Source organism: Anopheles merus, chromosome 3R (genome assembly GCF_017562075.2).
Source record: "Anopheles merus strain MAF chromosome 3R, AmerM5.1, whole genome shotgun sequence".
In the NCBI taxonomy this organism is placed as follows: Eukaryota; Metazoa; Arthropoda; class Insecta; order Diptera; family Culicidae; genus Anopheles; species Anopheles merus.
The window spans coordinates 36,424,675-36,444,366 of NC_054084.1; the positions used below are offsets into that span (position 1 = coordinate 36,424,675).

The 19,692-nt window shown below is 46.2% G+C and overlaps 3 protein-coding genes across 3 annotated transcripts; 1 reads left to right on the forward strand and 2 right to left on the reverse strand.

Annotated features, from left to right (window-relative positions):
- The first annotated feature begins 452 nt into the window (after positions 1-452).
- LOC121595977 (serine/threonine-protein kinase ATM-like) lies at positions 453-10,683 on the forward strand. Its single transcript, XM_041920487.1, is given in 19 exon segments — positions 453-495; positions 559-1,087; positions 1,151-1,380; positions 1,465-1,824; positions 1,898-2,031; positions 2,090-3,642; positions 3,706-4,230; positions 4,305-4,582; positions 4,644-5,591; positions 5,655-5,897; positions 5,963-6,116; positions 6,192-6,484; positions 6,561-6,682; positions 6,742-8,143; positions 8,214-8,749; positions 8,820-9,462; positions 9,537-9,624; positions 9,627-9,906; positions 9,975-10,683. Coding segments are annotated over 18 exon segments (8,661 nt in total). The 5' UTR covers positions 453-495; positions 559-594; the 3' UTR covers positions 10,354-10,683.
- Positions 10,380-11,653, reverse strand: LOC121595979 (estradiol 17-beta-dehydrogenase 8-like). The gene is made up of 3 exons (XM_041920490.1): positions 11,494-11,653; positions 10,775-11,389; positions 10,380-10,709 (listed from the first exon to the last, which is right to left on the reverse strand). Exons 1-3 carry the CDS (start codon positions 11,531-11,533, stop codon positions 10,627-10,629), a joined length of 738 nt encoding a protein of 245 aa, XP_041776424.1. The 5' UTR covers positions 11,534-11,653; the 3' UTR covers positions 10,380-10,626.
- A 1,248-nt stretch (positions 11,654-12,901) lies between these two features.
- On the reverse strand, positions 12,902-17,917 carry LOC121596335 (hemicentin-1-like). The gene is made up of 7 exons (XM_041921182.1): positions 17,701-17,917; positions 15,062-15,218; positions 14,841-14,989; positions 14,297-14,774; positions 14,036-14,238; positions 13,282-13,966; positions 12,902-13,213 (listed from the first exon to the last, which is right to left on the reverse strand). Exons 2-7 carry the CDS (start codon positions 15,123-15,125, stop codon positions 12,972-12,974), a joined length of 1,821 nt encoding a protein of 606 aa, XP_041777116.1. The 5' UTR covers positions 15,126-15,218; positions 17,701-17,917; the 3' UTR covers positions 12,902-12,971.
- Between the last annotated feature and the right edge of the window lie 1,775 nt (positions 17,918-19,692).

Here is a 19,692-nt window from a genome sequence, read left to right on the forward strand (position 1 = left end):
ACTGAGCAGCATAAAAAACTGCAATTGAGTTAAACTATCCATGTAAAAGCTCTGTAATTAAAAAAAAGCAATTAAGCGCAAATTCTGAAACATGCGATAGAGAAAATGTGTCTAAGAAAAATGAACAAAAAAAAAAGAAGATATCCAAGATGGAATTGTCGAAAAAGAACAAACAAATAAATCGAACTAATTTTTTTGGGTTTCTTTTGTTATGATGCTTATGAACGCGAGCAAAATGGGTCGTTAGTTTTTGTGTTTTTTGGCGTAGAATTATGGTGCAATATCACAATATTAAAGGAGGATTTGTTGTGATCATAGCAACATCGCTAGTTTAAACGAAGTGTAGTAGGCTTGAGCCGGTCTCGTAGTACAGTCGTCAACTCGTACGACTCAACAACATGCCCGTCATGGGTTCAAACCCTAAATAGACCGTGCCGTCGTAGCACTTTTCTTTTCGTACGAACAAGAAATTCCAACAGGATTTACGGAAAGAAGGTTAAAAGGAGATAAGGGTTATTTTATATAAATTCTAAATTATGTTTTTAATTTTCATTACAGAAACAACTTGAAACAAACCACGCCCCACGAACCACGATGGCCGCTTCCTCGTCCAGCAGCAGCAGCAGCAGAATGTCGGTGATGGACCGCGACCTCTGTCTGCTGCTGGTGGAGATGTCGTCCGAGAAGGTTACCGTGCGGCAGAAGGCGTTCAACAAGATGAGCACCATCCTGAACAACCGGGAGGACGATTTTCTCGACTACATGGCATCGGATGCGTTCGAGACGCAGTGGTGCGCGGTGCTGGATGCGGCTTACCACGGTATACAGAAGCAGAGCTACGCCAATACGGCCCAGGTGCAGAGCAAGAACCACGACTACGTCGTGGTGCTGCACAAGCTCGTTGAGCTGGCGATGGATCGGGATGCGCCGCAGCTACCGCACAGCCAGCTGATCGGGTGCTTTGTGCGCGCGATCAATGATCAAGCGATGCGGGACAGTTTTGGTGTGTGCTTTCTGCACGTGCTGAACAAGTTCGTGCTGTGCTCCAAGTGGTGCCTAACGCCGGTGAGCTACGAGCACTGGAAAGGTAAGCAGAGGGGTGGAAAGGTTGATTTACTTTATTTAGTATTAAACGGGGATTTTTTTGCAGAAATTCTTGACTGCTGTTTCGTGATGCTGGATACAGCGCACGTACCAAAGCACCTGGCGGCCAACTGTCTCTCGCTGGCTGTGGTGAAATTTTTAGCCAACTGCTCGATGCAAACACTGCTGGCGGACTATTTGAGTCGGCTGATTGTTCACCTGCGCCAGGCGGTAAACGAGAAGAAAAGTAACGTTTTATGCGATCTAATAAACATCGCTTTGTACATAACAGAAGCGGTAAGTAGCGTTTAACACCATCCGGCGTGAGTTTTTTCCGTTTCAAAGCTAAATCTAATCACACTTTGATTGCGCCACGGGCAGATAGCGGTGGATTGTAAGACGAAGATAATTGCATTCTTGGAGTCGCTCGTTCCATGCACGGTGAAAATTTACAAGGAAGCAAACTTGCGCAAGGAACAGAAAGCGCCACTGTTCCGGCTGATGCATCTATCGCTGATAATGTTGTACCCGGGAGGAAAATCTCATACCCTTGCGAAACCACTGACCCGAGACGGTGTGCAGCAGGTCGAGGACGATGAAGCGCGAAGGAAAACGTTGCGCGAATATCATTACATACTGACGAGTGAAATGAAGGCACGGGATCAGAGTTCGTTCTTTGGCTCGAATGAGGCCCCTTTTGCTGATGGTTTCATTGACTTTGCCGCCCGGTTGTGTTATACGGTAAGACTATTTGAGTTTTTTTCTGCATTTTTAAAGGGAAAATTACCACTTCTTACTCATCCCTTTTTCAAAGGTGTACTGGAGCGAGGATAATTGGAAGGAATCTAGCGGCGAAGAAACGGCCGCAAAACGGAACAAACAGTTTAACAAACTGCAAAGCATCATGGAGATGGTCGGTACTGCTCCGAATCATCTTAATTTGCGTTGGTACGATCACGCTTCCTCTTTCATCTAGAAAAGATCATTAATAAACATTTTCCTCCAGGTTGTACATCCTTTCTGCGGTTCTATACAGATATGAGGCAGCACTTACTAGCGACGACTATGCGCAACTGTTGCAACTGTTGTGCAATGTGCAACCGAGCCTACAATCGCCGCACGAGCATGATGCTTTCTACCAGTGCTGTTCCGTGCTGCTCGCGTTCGAACAAAAGTCCACCCATCGATTGTTGAACACAGCGGCGGCCAGCGGTGAATCGATTGGCGAGCTTTGGGCCAAAATGATAGCCGCTGCGTTCCGTGCCTGCACCAACACCGCCGCAAGAACGTGCGCTAAATCTAATCTCCTGCTGCAGCTATTGATTCGCCATCGGAAGTATCCGAACGTCGGCTTCCTTAACGGCACCGTGCTGGAAGCTTTTTACACCTATGCCGTGGAGAAGACGAACCTTAACGTCGGCACGGTGCTATCCATCCTGGAGACGGTGGGCAACGCCGAGTGTCTCGGCAGTGTCGACGGTGTGCTGACCAAGCTGCTCAACTATCTCTATCCGCAGACGCGCGAAACACAGTCGAAAGCGATACTGCACGCAAAGGAGCGGCTGAGCGCAAAGACGCTGGCACGCATTTCGATCCTTTGCGTGGTGACTACACGTTGCGCAATGGATGAGACAGAGCGGCACACACACGCCGGAGTGCACGATACCTTTTACCGGGAGCGAGACGGGCAGTTGCAAACGCTCGAGCAAAGACTTCGCTACCATAGTTTAGAGGAATTGCTAGCGTTGGAGCAGCACAAAAAGGAAGGCATTGATGCGGAATCACTGCAAGGCAGCGCACGAATCTCGTACAACATAAACGAACCACTGTTTTTGCGCCTGTGTGAGGTTGTAAGCTTCGACAAGCATATCCTGCCCGATGGGAATGATTTTTTAGCCGATGGATTGGCATGCATCTGCGACGATTTGGAGCTGTACTTGGAGATGCTCAACATTTTGCTGCTGCACGCCGCGTACGATGAGCACCAGTGCACCAGGAGCCCGCTGTACAAAAAGGTTCTGCTCAAGTTCGACCTACTAAACGGTGGATTTGAACGGCTGTTGAAAAACGATGCAGCCGCCACGCTGAATCTGATCAAAACCAGAAACCTCGCCGAACGATTGTTGGCCATCTTTCGTGGCCCTTACCATCCGTCGGTAAGGAAGCTGCTGCAGCAAACCGAACACACGTTCATTATGCGATGGGCAATCGGGCAGATCAGTCTGAAGCAGGGGGAGGATTCGCAGTGCGTGACCGTGTTGCAGCCGGATAAACTGGCCACGGAAGAGCAACTGCAGCGATGTTTCCTCCACGTCGTAGCGGAATATCTGCAGTACGAAGGGCCAAGCCTGAACGAGGCTCACGAGCTGCTGGATCGGTTGGAACTGAATGTGTTCTGCAGTTTGGATTTGTTCTATCTGTTTGATCTGTGTCGAATACTGCTGGCGCAACCTTCCCATGAAGTGGTGGCCGTATGGGTAATGAGAAACCTAGTAGATGTGTGCAAAAACCACTACACCAATCCTGACATTACGGAGCAGATTATCGATCTGTACGGTGGTAAGTTTATTGTAGCTGTGATCAACTGAACTCTCTTCTCAAATTGCGTTTAATTCGTTTCAGCTTTAACCACCTTCGTGAGCCCGTACGAAGACATGATCCGCAACGTAACGATCGTGCTGTACTCGTTCGTAAAACAGTGCGCCAAACACACGTACTCTACCGAGCTGCAGGTGAAGATACTGGCGCAGGTGAAGTATCTGCTTCGCGCTTACCCGCAGCACATCCGTACGCCAACGCACCAGAGCATCTACAACGGATTGGTGCCGTTGCTGAGCAGCCCAAGCTATCGGATCAAGCTGGAAGCGGTCAGGAATATTCTGCACTTCATGCAGCTCGAATGGTCTCATTCCGACCTTTCGTCGGTTCCGTGCAGCTTTTACGAGTTTCAACTGCAACTGTACGATCAAATTCAGTTCGAGGAGCTAGTAGCGGCCGACGGTGGCATGGACGTGAACGATGAGAGAATGAACGTGATTAGCGGCTGCCTTCAGTTGCTGTTGGGCATCTTTCGCATTTGCTTCATGCTGCGCCGGCGCGCGTTGTGTGACTTTGTGCTGCTCGTTCAGTTGGGAAACGTAAACGATGGTAAGAGTTGTTTCAGCAATAGCTAACAATTAATGTTTTATTATTTTATAATCATATTTTTGTCCTTCTTCTAGACAAAATGGCAAACACCATACGGCTTATGCGCACCTCCAGCGATATCGACTTCTGCAAGCTGCTTCAAGCTAACCTGGACACCGTACTCGAGCTGTGGCTAACCAAAGGGAATCGGTTGCTGCATTTCCCGTTCCGTCTAGCGGGAAAGATCGCCACGATCGAAGAGTTTATCCAACTGTTCAAGAAAAACATTTCCTTCGTCATACTCTGCATGCAGCCGGAACGGTTCGAACAGTTCTGCAAATCGATTGGCGTACAGCAGGCGGAAATGGTGAAGGTATGTTTTCGTTTGCATGAATTTAAAATGATGAATGACCAATTTTCCATTTCATTTCCAGAGTATACTTCCGAAATGTGTTTCATTCCTTCTGCCCAAGTACGCCAAATGTGAAGGGATGGCGCCCAAGTATGATGCAATGGCTAGTCGGATGCACAAAGCACTTGCCCCTATAATAAGCACGGTAGATCTTAAAGATTACGTGTCGGAAATTATCAAACATCTCACCCACCGATTGAACGATCACGTCGAGCTGGGCAAGCTGTTGGACCAGGACCTGCCAAGCTGCTTCGTTGCCGATTTGTCGCTTAGCAAAGCCACTTACTCGACGGCGCTCGAGCACCTGAAACAGTCGGTATGGGGATCGCAATCGTTCAAGTACACGCTGCTGAGCAATTTGTGTCTAAAAAACAGCTCACCAATCGAACGCACCCTAACGGATGTCAAACGCTGGCTTTGGGCAGCTGAAGAACCAGAACAGAAAATGGTTCACCTCTTCCAGTACGCGGTGTTTCTCGATCATCTGAAAGAGTACATCGGACAACAGAAGGAACGCGCGTTCAAACCCTATCTCGTGCGAGATGTGGTGTATTTCCTGTGCAACTCGTTGTCCTCCTTTCCCGCCCTACGACTTGCCACGCTCAACAGCTTCGGGCGGTTCCTGGAGCACGTGGTCGCATCTAGCGATGCGTGCGAGCTGCTCTCGGAACATTTGCACTTCATAGTGTCATCATTGCTGGAGGTGGAAAATGTCGATCCGGCATCGGAGATTTCTCAAAAGTCGCTAACCCTGCTACGGTTTCTGATCTTACAACACTCTGCCGCGTTTGCGGGTGCGATCGGTAAGCTGAATTATCTACCAAAGGACGAACGATTCGATCAGCTCCGGCTTGCCATATCGCGCCAAAAAACGACCGGACATGAAAATGTGCTGCCAAGGGAAGAAATCGCGGCGCTGATTGAGTTGCCCAATTTACGATACGAAGATTTGGCTGCGCTGAAGATTGTGGTAAGTTTTTGCTGTATTTTGAGTGACTTGGAAGTTATATAATTATTAATTTTTTTATTGTAGCTCACCACAAAAAAGAAAGATCTAAAATTGTTGTGCGATGAGCTGAGCGAGCAAAGCGCATCGTCGGGTGCTAGTGGGGAAAGCGTTCTTCATCGGTTAGTCTACATTTTGCTGGAAGTTGTGCGCAGCTCCCCGTTCGATAAGCGATCGATGGAAGCGCTCCGATGTTTGGGTGAAATAGGACCGATCGATCTGGGAACAATGCTGTTAAAATCCGACGCAGAAACGATTGCATACGATACGGTACTGTTTTAAAGCCCTCTGCAGTAGCAATATCAGTTTAATTTTAAATTTCTATCTCCCTTTAGATCAACAACTCGAAGGAAGCAATCGAACGATGTGCTGCCGTGCTGCTGAGCGAATTGAACGAGCTGCTAACGAACAGAAACGTTCCGGTTGCTAACTACGCCTCACAGGTTTGCTACAAAATGCTGTACGGAAAAACATTCCATGCTTTGGCGGGTGAGATTCTAAACAAAATTGCATACAGAAATTCATTTTAAATCCTAAATTCGATGATATTTGTATCTCTAACAGCCAAACTACCAACACTGCACCCATTTTTGGGAACTTCTGCGGAAGATATCAAACTCTTCACCTATACCACCGGACGCAGTTTGTCGTTGCGGCCAATGCTCGCCATCGAACGGATCGAGTATAGCGCTTTCGTGCAGCAGCTGTCAGCCGCGTTGCTGTCATTTTTGGGAAATACGATGCTTAAAAAGCTGGCCGAACAGGAAACGGCATTCGCCGAGAAGCTTGTCCCTTTGCTGGTACAGATAACGATAAAGCAATTCGAAGAGTCAATCATCGATAGCATGGGCAGCTTTGTAAGTGCTCTTGTTGCACAGTAGTAGATGCCACGGATGATAAGGAAACATTTGAATATATCTTCCTTTTTTGCAGATTAATGAGTTTTTCAACAAGTTCGCTGCCATTCAAAATGAGGTTCACAATATTTTCAATGACCCGAAAGCTATTCAACTGATGCTTACCATTGTGGAATGTGTTCGGATACATAATCAATGGTAAGTGTAATTTACAGATTTTTGTTAATACTTTTCCTAAAAAATAATATTTGTAATAGCTTTCCACAGTACAAAATTGCCGTTAACTATCTACGAATCGCACAAGCGTCTCAATTCTGTCAGGCACACTTTAAAGCCATCCTTTACGGTGACCTCTGGTACCGGGAGGAAGAGGAGCAAGGAAAACATGATGCCAAACGACATCCGGAACTGCTAAACATAATGAAATCGTGCCATTTGGCGATCGGTGTAAACGATGCAGTAAAATCATTCCTTAACCCAATCCAGGAACGGATGGAATATTATCGTTTAGAGCAGAATTACGCCAGATGCTTGGTAATGCAAGATGCAAGCTCATCGTGGTCGCAAGATAGCGCCCTGGACAGTGCGGGCCAACATAATGCCATCTTGCAAACACTGAAAGACTCCTCACTGTACGGTTTGGCTAGATCGTTACATGTCGCACCGCAACAGATTGATTACGAGTGTGCCTGGCGGCTGTCCGACTGGAATGTACTAGTCGACGCGGACGGCGGTGTTGGTCCCAATGTCCCGAAGAGAGCACCGGCTGCCGGTTCGAGCGCGCTGCTCCTACAGTCGCGATCCTTCGAGCGAGCGCATTACAAAGCGCTCAAGTGTTTGCAGCTGCGCGATGAACTCGCGGTGGAAAGTGCGATCGTGGCAGCGCAGCGTGCAGTTAGCGAGCTTTTCAAGCTTACCAGCATCGAATCCACCAAACACATCTACCACGGGCTGTGCCGGTTGCGGATGCTGCAGCAGATCGAAGACTTCGGTGAGGTACACTTCTCCAGACAGATCGACTGCGAGCAGGACCTGCTGAACCGGTGGAGGGAACAGGACGAGCTGCCGCACAGCGAGTTCACGCTGCTGGAAACGATCCTTTCCCAGCGGCTGTCCATCTTCAGCACGGCCGGGATTCGTGCGAAACGTAAATGGGTACCGCCGGCAGTGTACAGCACGCTGCTGCTGCTGATCCACGAATCGCGCCTGCGAGGCTTCGTGGACTGTGCGATACGGAATGTGGTGCTGATCGGGAAGCAGGAGCTGCCGGCCAACGTGCAGTCGGTGGTGATGCTGGAAAATGCACAGCTCAATTGGAGTGCCGGCCAGCCGGTGCTGGCGAAAGAGCTCGCATGGGAAGTAATGAACAGCACCAAGTACACTGATCCGATGGTGAAGGGAGTGGCGTGTCGCCTTTACGGTGAGTTCCTTGCCGAAGGACACTCGCAGGAGATCAAGTCGCTATGCTCGGACTACTTTCAACAAGCGGAAAAGTGTGTCCAGTTTGTGCTGTCGAGACAGACGGCGGCGGCAGCGGCCGGTGGCGAACAGAAAACCTCGCCCGGGAACGTTCCCGCCAGCCATCGTTGCTTCGAAGTGGATCGTAATTTCACCGTGCAGCACACCGTCGCGAAGTACGCGGATCGTGAGTTTGTGCGGGTAGGTTGAGGAGCATTTCAATGTTAAATGGGGTAAACTAAATGAAAATTTACTCCTCCCTTTCTTGCAGCTCACCAAATTCATCCGCTCTCAGGAGTGGGAGGCACGGAAAACGAATCTCGCCCGCATGGAGGTCGAGCTGATCCGCCTGAAGGAGGAAACGCAACGTGCCACCGATCAGAGGCGCAAGGATCTTGGCCGTTCGCTTCACTTTATGCAGAAAAACTTGCAGCGCGACAAGAAAGCGGCCGAAGAGGTGGAACAGAATCGCTGGGACTACTTGAATCTGGCACTGTGCTATTATCTGATGTACGCGAAACAGAGCACGATCGTGAGCGACATGGTGATATTTAGGATCATGTCGCTGTGGTTGAACAATCAGGAAAATACGAGCGCAAAGGAGTTGATCGAAGAGTCGCTGCTTACCATTCCTTCGTACAAGTTTATTGCCGTTTTACCGCAGCTTACACCGCGCGTCGGCCTGGACAGTGGGGTCGGTGCGCTGGTGCAGAAAGCTTTGATAAGATGCGCCCTGGACCATCCCCATCACACGCTTCCGTTTGTGTTTGCGCAGCTGCATGCGTATAAGGATCAGCCGGACCATGAGTAAGTGTTGGTTAATTGTAGTGGAATAACACATTATGTTGAATTTAAATGCTTTTTCAAACATTTCAAGAACTCCCACCAACGATAACCGTTTAATGGGTGTGCGGGAGGTGTACAAAAAGCTGCGCAAAGAACCAACGCTCGAGCAAATGTTGCACCAAACAGAGAGAATGAATCTCGCCCTGATCGAGCTGGCCAACAAAACGCTCTCCAGCAGTCCTTCCTTCCGGGAGTACACCATGACGAAACGTGATCCGCTCGGGCAGCTGGAAAGCTTGGATCTCATTCACTGTCCAACGGTGGAGTTGCCCGTCCTAAAAACCGGCAACTATCGCACACACATCGTAGGCATCAGGCGGTGGGATGCGAAGGTGATCGGTGTCGGTGGAATTAATGCGCCGAAAAAGCTTGCCTGCCTTTGCCTGAACGGTACGAAACGGACGCAGCTGCTCAAGGGGAAGGATGATATGCGCCAGGATGCGGTAATGCAGCAGGTGTTCGGTATAATGAACATACTGCTGCGCCACGATAAGGAAACGGCGCACCGGAAGCTGTCCGTGCGCACGTACAAGGTGGTACCGCTGTCGCGGCAAAGCGGCATACTGGAATGGTGCAACAACACGATGCCGATCGGTGCGTGGCTACTTTCCGGGCATGCCAAATATCGGCCGCAGGACCTGGAACCGACAGCGGCGCGGAAAAAGTTTTCCAATGTATGCACAAGCTGTTGAGAGCGTTTTTTTGTTTGAATATTAACGATGTTGAAAAATGCTCCTCTTTTCCTCAGAACGCGGTGGCCGGCATGACGTTGCCGAAGAAGCTGAAAAACTATGAAGAAATCTGCGACAAAATTCGGCCCGTCTTTCGGCACTACTTTCTCGAGCAGTACCTGAAGCCGGCGTGTGGTTCGAGCGGCAGCAGAACTACATCAAAAGTGTGGCCGCCAGCTCGATGATCGGGTACGTGCTGGGCATCGGCGATCGGCACGTGCAGAACATCCTGATCGACAAGCTAACAGGGGAGGTGATCCATATTGATTTTGGCATAGCGTTCGAGATGGGGAAAAATCTGCCCACCCCGGAGACCGTCCCGTTCCGCTTGACGCGTGACATTGTGGATGGCATGGGGATAAGCGGTGTTGAGGGTGTTTTCCGCAAGTAAGCACATGTTCATTGGTAAAGTGTGCAGCTATTAAACCAAACAATCTTTCCCCATTGCTTTCCAGATCGTGCGAGAAAACGCTGGAAGTGTTGCGCAACAATCAGACGGTGATCCTCGCCATCCTGGAGGTGCTGCTGTACGATCCGCTCTACTCGTGGAACGTGCTGTCGAACAAGAAAGCAAACCGTCGGCAACAGCAAGCCTTCCTTTCGCCTTCGGGTGACGCTGATGAGGCCGATGGAGCGGTCGGTGGTCTACCGATGGATGGGGCGAATATCAATGTGACGGCCGAGCGTACATTGATGCAGGTGGAAGAGAAGCTGCTTGGCCAGGAGGACAACAAGTACATCTCCGTCGATGGACAGGTGCAAATGCTAATCTTCAACGCGATGAACAAGCGCAACCTCTGTCAAGTGTTTGCGGGATGGCAACCGTACCTGTGAGCAAGTGAGTGTGTGGGACTTTACGGTGATAGTGTTATCTTTTATTTAATTTCTTTTCGTTTTCTACATACATGTATCACATGCATATGACACGATGAGTTGCAAAATGTTGTTAGAAAATTTTGAGAAAAAAAACTATTTGAATCATTCTCAATATTAAATGCACAATTGAGGGAGGTAGTATGGTTTTGTACGAGGTAGCTTTGAGCTGTAACACCTGTATCATCCTTTTGAGCCGTCGTATTGGGCGGAAGATGGATCGTTTCTGTTCGTTTATCCGCCAGTGACTTCGATCGAGGTACCGTTTACGTAGCTGCTCTTTTCCGATGCCAAAAAGGCTGCTACCTCCGCAATTTCTGCAAACAAATATTCTAAATTTACTCTAATCTAATTCCAATTGACCAAGGAACACTTATCATACCTTCCGGATTTCCGAAGCGCCGCAACGCACATTGCATGATGATCATATCTTTCACCTTCTGCGGCACCGTCCCCGTCATCGGCGTGTGGATGAACCCGGGCACGATCGCATTCACCCGGATGTTGTACCGGCCGAACTCGCGTGCCACCACCTTGGTCATCGCTTCCACCCCGGCCTTGCTCGGGGAATAGTTCGACTGTCCGATGTTGCCGGTGCGGGCAACGATCGACGACACGTTCACCATCGAACCGGCCAGCTCGTGCTCGATCATGGCCCGGCCGAAACGTTGCAGCACCAACCACGTACCCTTCAGGTTCACGTTGATCACCGCATCAAAGTCGGACTCGGGCATCTTCAGCAGGAAGTTATCGCGGGTAATACCGGCCGAATTAACGACCACCGTCGGTGGTCGCTTGTACCGGCCAATCACTTCATTCAGCACGGCATCAACACTGTCGCCGGAAGAAACATCCATCTCGTAGGCCGCATTGTCGCCCGCCGTGAGCGATGCGATCGTTTCCTGGGCCGCCTGTACGTTACGATCGACCGCTACAACGATCGCACCATCGCGTGCCAACAGTTTGGTTGTCGCACGGCCAATTCCAGAACCGGCACCTGGTTTACGTAATAGTTGGTCCGGTTTTTTGGTGTTTAAGCATTAACTTGTGTTACTAACCAACTGCTAACTAAGGGGATGCTTCACGAACCACCATACTTACCGGTCACAAGGGCTAGCTTTCCTGCCAAAGGAGTGGCCATACTTGCGCAGCAGATGAAGGGCAAGGTTAAAGTAAGATTAATACAAATTAAAAACTGAGCGTAGATGACAACCGGAGGGGAATATGCTATCGCTTCCGCGGCAGCATATCAAAACAAACGAAGCGCACACACACACACAGTCATGCTATAAACATCTGATGATGGTAGACGGTGTGAAGGAATTATAGCAACATAAGAAAGGGAAAGTTTGTTGATTTTTGTTATTAAATCATTTATGCTTTTACATTATAAGAGTGATGATTTTTTCAATAAATTTTTTTTAATTATTTCTATTTTTTATAAATTATGTTCGATTTGAAATGTAATTTCCTAGCAAAAACAGAGGTACAGGGTGGTCCATTCTGATTTTTGTTTTGTCTAAGCGACAGAGGTTTTATTATTTTATTATTTCAAGCATTACTTTCTTTACACAAGCTCTTCGTTATTTCTTCATTTAAAAATATATCAATAGCTTTTGATTAACCTTAAGGACATAACACTTTTTCACTTTTTATTAGATTGTATTTTCAATATTTAATACAATTTTTACAATTTCTGATATCATGAATAGCAATTGCTTATGCTGTTTTTTAAATTTAATTCGAATGGTGTAAATAATAAAATAACCATTTTTTAAATAACTCAAACTTGGGAAGAAATAGTAGAACTATTTTCAATTATTTCATATAATCCGTTTGTTTCTTGAAAATATTATTTGATTGCTCTCTGTTTTAAATACAAAGTGGTAAAAGAAGTCACTGGTTCAACGTAAAATCTTCAAATTAATAATGTATAACATCTTCTTGTTTTTCTTCTTCTGCTTCTTCAATTTGGCGCAAAGTTCTACGTGGACATGTCGCCCTATAGAGCCTTTCGGGACTTGTTTAGTATCAGTGATGGACTGTGAATCTATAATTTGGGTAAAATGAAAATACTTGTGAACCATTAATGGAGCATTTTCTTTAACTGCATTGGTTGTGAAATATAGAGCTGCGTATAAAGAGCTAGGTGAAGTTGGGATTTGAATTCATGATGGAGATGGATTGTTCATTCGTACGACCTGACACGATTTTATTCCCATTCATGTTTCATTATGCAATATGCTTGTATAAGCCACTATAACTGTGTAAGTCGTTAGGCGAAGAAAATGCAAATTATCTCCTTGAGAATCTCTCTCTCTCTCTCTCTCTCTCTCTCTCTCTCTCTCTCTCTCTCTCTCTCTCTCTCTCTCTCCTCTCTCGTCTCACTCTCTCATCCTCTCTCTCTCTCTTCTCTCAGATGCTCGGTCACGATAGAGCTGCAACCTCCCATCCATGCAGAGTCCATGCAGATCTCCGTCAGTCCGTAAGCCTAATCACTTTTAAAGCTGTTTTTTTCGTATACTATGCTATGCTATTGCCTCATAGCATGATAGTAAGTCCTATCGTATGGGATGCTTTCAGGCTTCATGCACCAAGCTTGAGCCCATGCCGGGCATGTTGTAGTTCCGTTGACTTAACGGTACAGTCATGAGCTCGTCCGCTACGTTCTCTTTGCTCATCCTTAGTTGCGTTTCCAGATCCATCTGCCGGTGCAGCAGCTGTTGATAGGCTCCCACGCTCCACGCTACCGTGCCGATCACTAGCAAAGCAATCAGAGCACCCGCTCCCAGACCACCGATCAGCAACCAACGCATCGATTCTGTAATAGATCATGCGTGAAAATGAGTAAACTATCCCATTACCTGCTCAACATCTCCGCCTCCTCACCTTCAACCACAATGTACCACGTTTTGGTGGCCCTGCCCAAACGGCTTCTACCGACGCACCGGTAGGTGGCTCGAGTTTCGTCCTCATCGAGCGCCACGCGCACGAAATGTCCCTGCGCATACCGCAGGTGCGCATCGTTCTTAAACCACACAATGTCGGGCGAAGGCGTACCGTCGATGTCACACTCGAGCCGTACCGCATCGCCGTGCGCGATCGTTACGTTCACCGAATCGTTCACACTCACAACGTGCGGTTTCGAGGGATACTGGATCGATAGATTGAGCGTGCTGCGGACCCGGGTCCCATTCTTGTGGTGACCTTCACAAACTACCTCGTTCTGTGAGTCGTTTGTGATGTGCGCCAGGTACGTTATCGTCCACGCGTAGCCGAGCTGTTCTCCGGCAAGATGAAAGCTACTTCCACCGTGATGGATAGTGAGCTGGTTGGTGAAGTTGTAAACGTCCGCCTGGCACGTTATGTTCACGGTGTCATCGTACAGCACCACATCGGTGGGCGATTCGATACGGAATTGCATTGGCTCGTGGAAATTGCGCACAAACAGTAACGTTTCGATCGAGGAAGATCCTTCACCGTTCGATGCCCGGCAGGACACGATGCCGGGCTTTTGTACCGGCCAGGAAGGGATGATCACCTCAAAGATGGTGGTGTGGTTGAAGGGTGAGAGCTGATGAGCGAGGGAAACATTAAAGAGTATTTTTAGAATTCAAATATCCGTTTAATTCAAACCACTTACTCGTTCCAAGTGTTGCGGTACGGTTATGCTTTTCTCGCAGGCATCCCTTTGAATGTCGCTTAAGCGGTCCATTGCCGTCGGAAGGCATGGTGTGTAAGTGAAGGTAACGTTCGGCGTCGGATAAGCATGTCCTTGACAGCTTAAGTTGATGTGGCTTAAATTTCTTAACACAGAATAAGTGTCCATCCGTACGATAGGTTTACCTACAAAACGAATAGTATGAAGCGATGAAACGATCACATTGAAGACCTTCCTTTTTACCTCTTATTAAAATGTGCAGATGCATCACTTCCAGCCGCTTGTTGATCGTTATCTTAACGTGAAACTGTGCACTCGCCTCCATCGTTGCATTGCGCACACTGTACGCTACGACACCGTTCATGCGCTGCTCGTTACATTCTTCCGCATGGTGGCGAAAGTGATCACAGAACCGTACGGCGCCCGCCTCCCGTTCGAGGCTAATCTCTCCCTCGAGCAGCGGTGCGTGAAAGATGGCCAGCTCGAACGTTCCATCGCTTTGGACATCCAGCACAGCACCACCACCTCCCAAGCTGTCGGTCGGTCGCAGCTCCGAAGGATCGTCCGTGGCGGACACCACGAACAGGCTCATGGTAGCGCAAAGTGTGTCAGTGGCACAGCAACGATAGCTACCGACGTGTGTCCTATCCACCGCACGTATCGTTAGCATTGCTCCGTGCGTGTCGAACCGGATCGCGCTGAGAGGATGTGAACTGAGTGGCTTGGAATTGGAAAGTGAAATAGTTTAAGATAGAGGGAGCAATTAAGCGGAGCGGATTTTTGTTACCTCCTTTGGATATTGTGCTGCTGCAGATCCGTTGGATGAAAAGTACCAAAGAAAAGGCTTCTGCCCGGTGGAAGCCATACAGCGCAGCTGTATCTTGCTGTACTGGACCGCAATTCTTGGACCACTGATGTGAATGAGGGATGCTTTTACTTAGGGAAATAGAGTATAAAATTGTAAAATATAATATAACGTCTTAAAACTTATGACTAACAATGACTTACCAATGCTGAGCGCAACGCTGAGATTCACTAATATTAAAACTGTTTTGCACAATTGTTGTACCATCTTGTTGGTGGAGTGCAGCTTTTGTGTGCTATATTAGTGCGAATTAATCCAAACCATCGTACGGGCACGACATTCCGTGGGTGACTGCTTCTGCTGTGCGATTAAGATAGAACGTGTTAAAATGCAATTCTGCCAATGATTCATAATACGTTGGTAGAACCTTCGTTCCCGCTCACTCACTCCCCGCTTGTGCGTCCGTTTAAACACACAAACAAATAACGCAAATTCACGCATTCCCAGATTGGGCGTGTGCTTGAGTGATTTCACAAGGGATTTTTAAAAATGTCGCAGTACTGTGTTATCTTTAATTCGCTAATTAAACAATGTTATCTTCGTGCTATTTTTGTCCAAATATCATATGCTATGTATCTAATCCATAGATTGATTTAATCCATAGCTGTTCAAATCGATGAATTCTGCTTTCAAATACAGATGACGCAAATTAGATGAGGGAATATCTCCTACAAAATGTACCGAAAAGAAACTAGTTACTTTTGGATGAGTAATTCGTTACGCTAACAGTACAAGGGAAGGAGCGTTAACCTTAGAAACACTCAGAGGTAGATCTACTAATCGATATATAAATCGGTGAATTACTGGCTCCATGGTTAATTGTGAGCTAGCGTGAAAGCGAATAGAATCATTCTCTCCCTCAATCCTTCAACTGTAGACACAATTGTTTAACAAACTTTATTTAACGTAAAGTGTATTTTGTGAGCTTCAATCAAAAATCCAAACTTGTCGTTCATTTTTGTACGATTTCTAAATAGAACGCTTGGCTATACTCTCCTTAGGACAGGTTGTTCTTAAGATACTCTATTACCGACCGATCGAGAAGAACCTGCGTGAGCTGAATCAAGCGCTACTTTTGGTGTAATTTTGTGTGGAGGGTGGTTTTTAGCCACTAAATACATTATTTGATATGATACTGACTGAAAAATTACAATTTTAAACCTTTTCGAATTGTGCTTGAAATTCGATCTAAACGGGTAATTATTTTGCATTTCAAGTTTCGTACTCATCCAGACCCATTCGAACTCATTCAGACTGATCCGGACTGATCTGGTCTTATCTGGACCGATCTGGACTGATCCGGAGTCGAATCCGGTTATGATCCGGAGTCGGATTCACATTTTGCGCACTGGAGTCGGAGTTGATTCACCACTCCATCACGGATTATCCATCACTAGATTAGATCAACGGATTAATCTGTAGTTGTATCGATTTTTGAATAGTGTACCGATTCACAGATTTGTTTGCAAAAAAAAAAACAACTAATTTACCGGTTCACGTTCACGTTCACAGCAATGAACGACTCGGTATCACTCACGTTCACTTAAAAATAAACCGAAATGCCCACCTCTAGTCCAAACCCGCCAGAACAGCGAACGCCTATTGCTCTTATGTAACTGTCAGCGCCATAACTATGTCTTATCATTCGAGAACTGGGTGTTAGATTAACGATACGAACTTACAATCATATTATCATCCCATGTTATCGCTTCATGTCGATTTTTTATTTGTAAGCATACATTTTATTTGAATGCTTTAAAAACCTCTAAAATCCTATCAATCATTCTTATAATCATTCTAAAACCAGCGCTAGATCTATTCTTACACTAATCCTAATAAGTCCATAATCAAATGATGGGCTTATTCGGCAGAATCATCAATCCATCATTTTCTGGGATATACGAATGATCATACATAGTTAATTTTAACACATCTAACAGGGTTTGTTATTGATCGGTCATGAGCTTCCCGATGTCATAGAGTGGAAAGAGTGGATATTAGAGATTCCAACTATCAGAATGGACAAACACGGCAAAGATAATGCATTAGGAAGGTGACTGCTTCACTATGAGCTCCTCCCGAACTATTTGGCTCTTTTTGCCCTGATAGATAAGAAGTGGGCCGCAGGGCACTGTATCAAATTTGAAGTTATGCTATCAAATCTATAAATAAATTGGGAAAACCGTAATGTATAGACGGATCTATCGTCAATTCCTCCAGCGATCAGTCAAGTAGGTGTCATGCTGAGTGCTTCAACATGTTAATGTAATTTCAGGTTTTATACACGCTACGATGGCATTGTCCTATGTGACTAAGTCCCCAATTTCAATCAAAAATATAAAGATGGCATAGGTTTCTATAATAATAGCTAAACGAAGAAAAACAATTAAAGCCTTGGTCATCATCATCTTCCTTGGTTGGTTAATGATCGAACGAATTAGTAAGGTACTAATTAGTTGAAATAGAACTTGGCCAACACCGGAAAACTCCGGTTCAATGCGTGCTTCATGTTACAATTCTGTTGACATCAAGAATATCATTACTTAAATCGTTATTCGAACACATGTAATTATTAGATTTACATCATTCCCCAACGAAGAATCTGCAGTAAAATCTTCTCACTGATTGCTGATCTGATTTGATGTAATATGATAACATTTATTCTTGTCTCTATTTCTGGTCCTGGAGAAACACAGATTGAATCGTTTAAGATCATGAAATTCATTCGAGCCGATTGCTCACTTTGTCACAGTACCCCACCCATACATTATGTCTGACTCACCGTTGCTTAAGGCGTTGACACCTTGATCATGGCTAAGCTGCTGCGCCCTTGAACTGGGACGCGATGTCCATGAACCTTGCATTGGTGATCTTCAGCTGGGATGTAATCGTTGAGAATTGTGGCGGAAGTTGAAGCAGTTAAACATAGTTCCATTTCCCAACGAGATGAGTAGATGGTGGAGATCGTCAAGCATGGGATCTTGATTTAGATTTTGATGAAAATAATTAAAGCTTGCGTATGGTAAGCTCAGCATAAACATGGATTAAATTGAAACATGCATACACGAAGCCTGTGGTGTATTTGAAGAGAAAAATGCTTAAAATCCGACGGCGACGGTATATCATAAAATTCAGTTCCCTCGCCCAATTTGAAAACGGTCAAAAGATAATCAAAACGATCATTTTTGCATGAACAACACTGATCGCAGCGGTTTAGTATCATATATATGTACACACACACACACTCGTCAATCATTTTTTAGAATAATTGGTCAGTAGTTTCATGGCCTTATATTGATGCTGTACAATTCTGCCAAGGTTATTGTAGCCTTACATATCAATAGTGAGCAGTAATGATCACCTATCTGTCCGATCTTCATGCATTACGCTCTTAGCCTAATAGCGAACAATTAAAATGGGGATTCACGCAAACCAAACAGTACTAAGCACCATAAAACACGGACCGCACCGTCCATTCGATTAGTTAAATTTGGAGCTTTTGCCGTTGCACAAACCAATGGAACGTCCCGCCGTTCTCCGTTTAGTTTCGGGTCCATCACGACGTTGGACACTGATCGGTGTGCTTCTATTGTTTACCGCCGTTGTACACATTTCATCCGCAATAGAAGTGGGTGGTGATGTTGGCAAGCAAACTGGGAAGGTTGCCGTCGCCAAGCACACCACGTCCGATCATGTGCGGGAGGTCCTGGGGCGTGTCTTTGGACGGGACGATCACTCCGGCAGCCACAGCTCGAGCTCGAGCGACGAACGGAGCAGCGATCGGAGTGGTGGCCGCTGGGGCCGAAACCGAGACAACTGCCGGTACGTGAGCCGGTCGGGGAAGTTTTGCAAGTGTGACTGCTACGATCGTAACGATCGCTCACGTTCCGGGCTTTTCGGTTGAGAATGAGTGACCACCAGCGGGTGATGCTTTTCCGCCCTTTCGGAGTGCAGGCTGAGGGTCGATTGTCGTGCATTGTGGAGAGAGACCAGTGGGAATGTGTGGGAGTGTTTGTTTAATAAGCGTGGTGAATTCCTATTGTGGTAAATAAATCATGGCGATTTTTGGTGCAATTGTTAATATTTTAAAGATTTTCGTTTTTTTTTTTTTTTGTAAATTCAGCATTAACATAATCAAAATGACATCATGAAAATCATACTCCAATAATGTAGATTTCTTACAATGTCTGATATATTCAAGTTCGAAATACTTCACTGACTTCGTCCCTTTTTTAGCGGGACTATTTCGTCTTTTTATTGCTTATTTTCTCCAAATCATAATAAATGTTTCGATAAGCTACTGTAACTGAGCTTATTTGGAGATTTGTTAAATAAGCTATTAAAAATGTGTATGTATGTAAAATTGGGCAGGTCTGGTGGTACAGTCGTCAACTCGTACGACGTAATAACATGCCCGTTATGGGTTCAGGCCCCAAATAGACCGTGTCGCCATACGTAGGACTGACTATCCTGCTATGGTAACAATAAGTCACCGAAAGCCAAGCTCATTTCACTAAGTGGGTATAGGCAGGCCTTGACCAACAGCGGTTGTTGTGCCATAGAAGAAGATGTATGTAAAAATGTTTGTATATGTATGTAAAAATATGTAAACATATGTTTCATCAAGTTGATTCAATTCGAGACTCACTTGACTATTGTATTAGTTTTACTCATATGTTGTATGTTTGGAAGGATGGAAGGATGGAGTGAATAGGAAGAATCTCATCCAATTCCTTACTTTTTTTATTTATTTTATATTTTTTTGTTATTTTGA

Coding starts and splice junctions, on each gene's coding strand:
- LOC121595979 (XM_041920490.1), bottom strand. CDS start 11,533: ATGGCCACTCCTTTGGCAGGAAAGCTAGCCCTTGTGACCG. Junction 11,390..11,493: donor AAAGCTAGCCCTTGTGACCG/GTAAGTATGGTG, acceptor TACGTAAACCAG/GTGCCGGTTCTGGAATTGGC. Junction 10,710..10,774: donor GCGCTTCGGAAATCCGGAAG/GTATGATAAGTG, acceptor ATTTGTTTGCAG/AAATTGCGGAGGTAGCAGCC.
- LOC121596335 (XM_041921182.1), bottom strand. CDS start 15,125: ATGGTACAACAATTGTGCAAAACAGTTTTAATATTAGTGAATCTCAGC. Junction 14,990..15,061: donor CAGCGTTGCGCTCAGCATTG/GTAAGTCATTGT, acceptor TATTTCCCTAAG/TAAAAGCATCCCTCATTCAC. Junction 14,775..14,840: donor CAGCACAATATCCAAAGGAG/GTAACAAAAATC, acceptor TCCAATTCCAAG/CCACTCAGTTCACATCCTCT.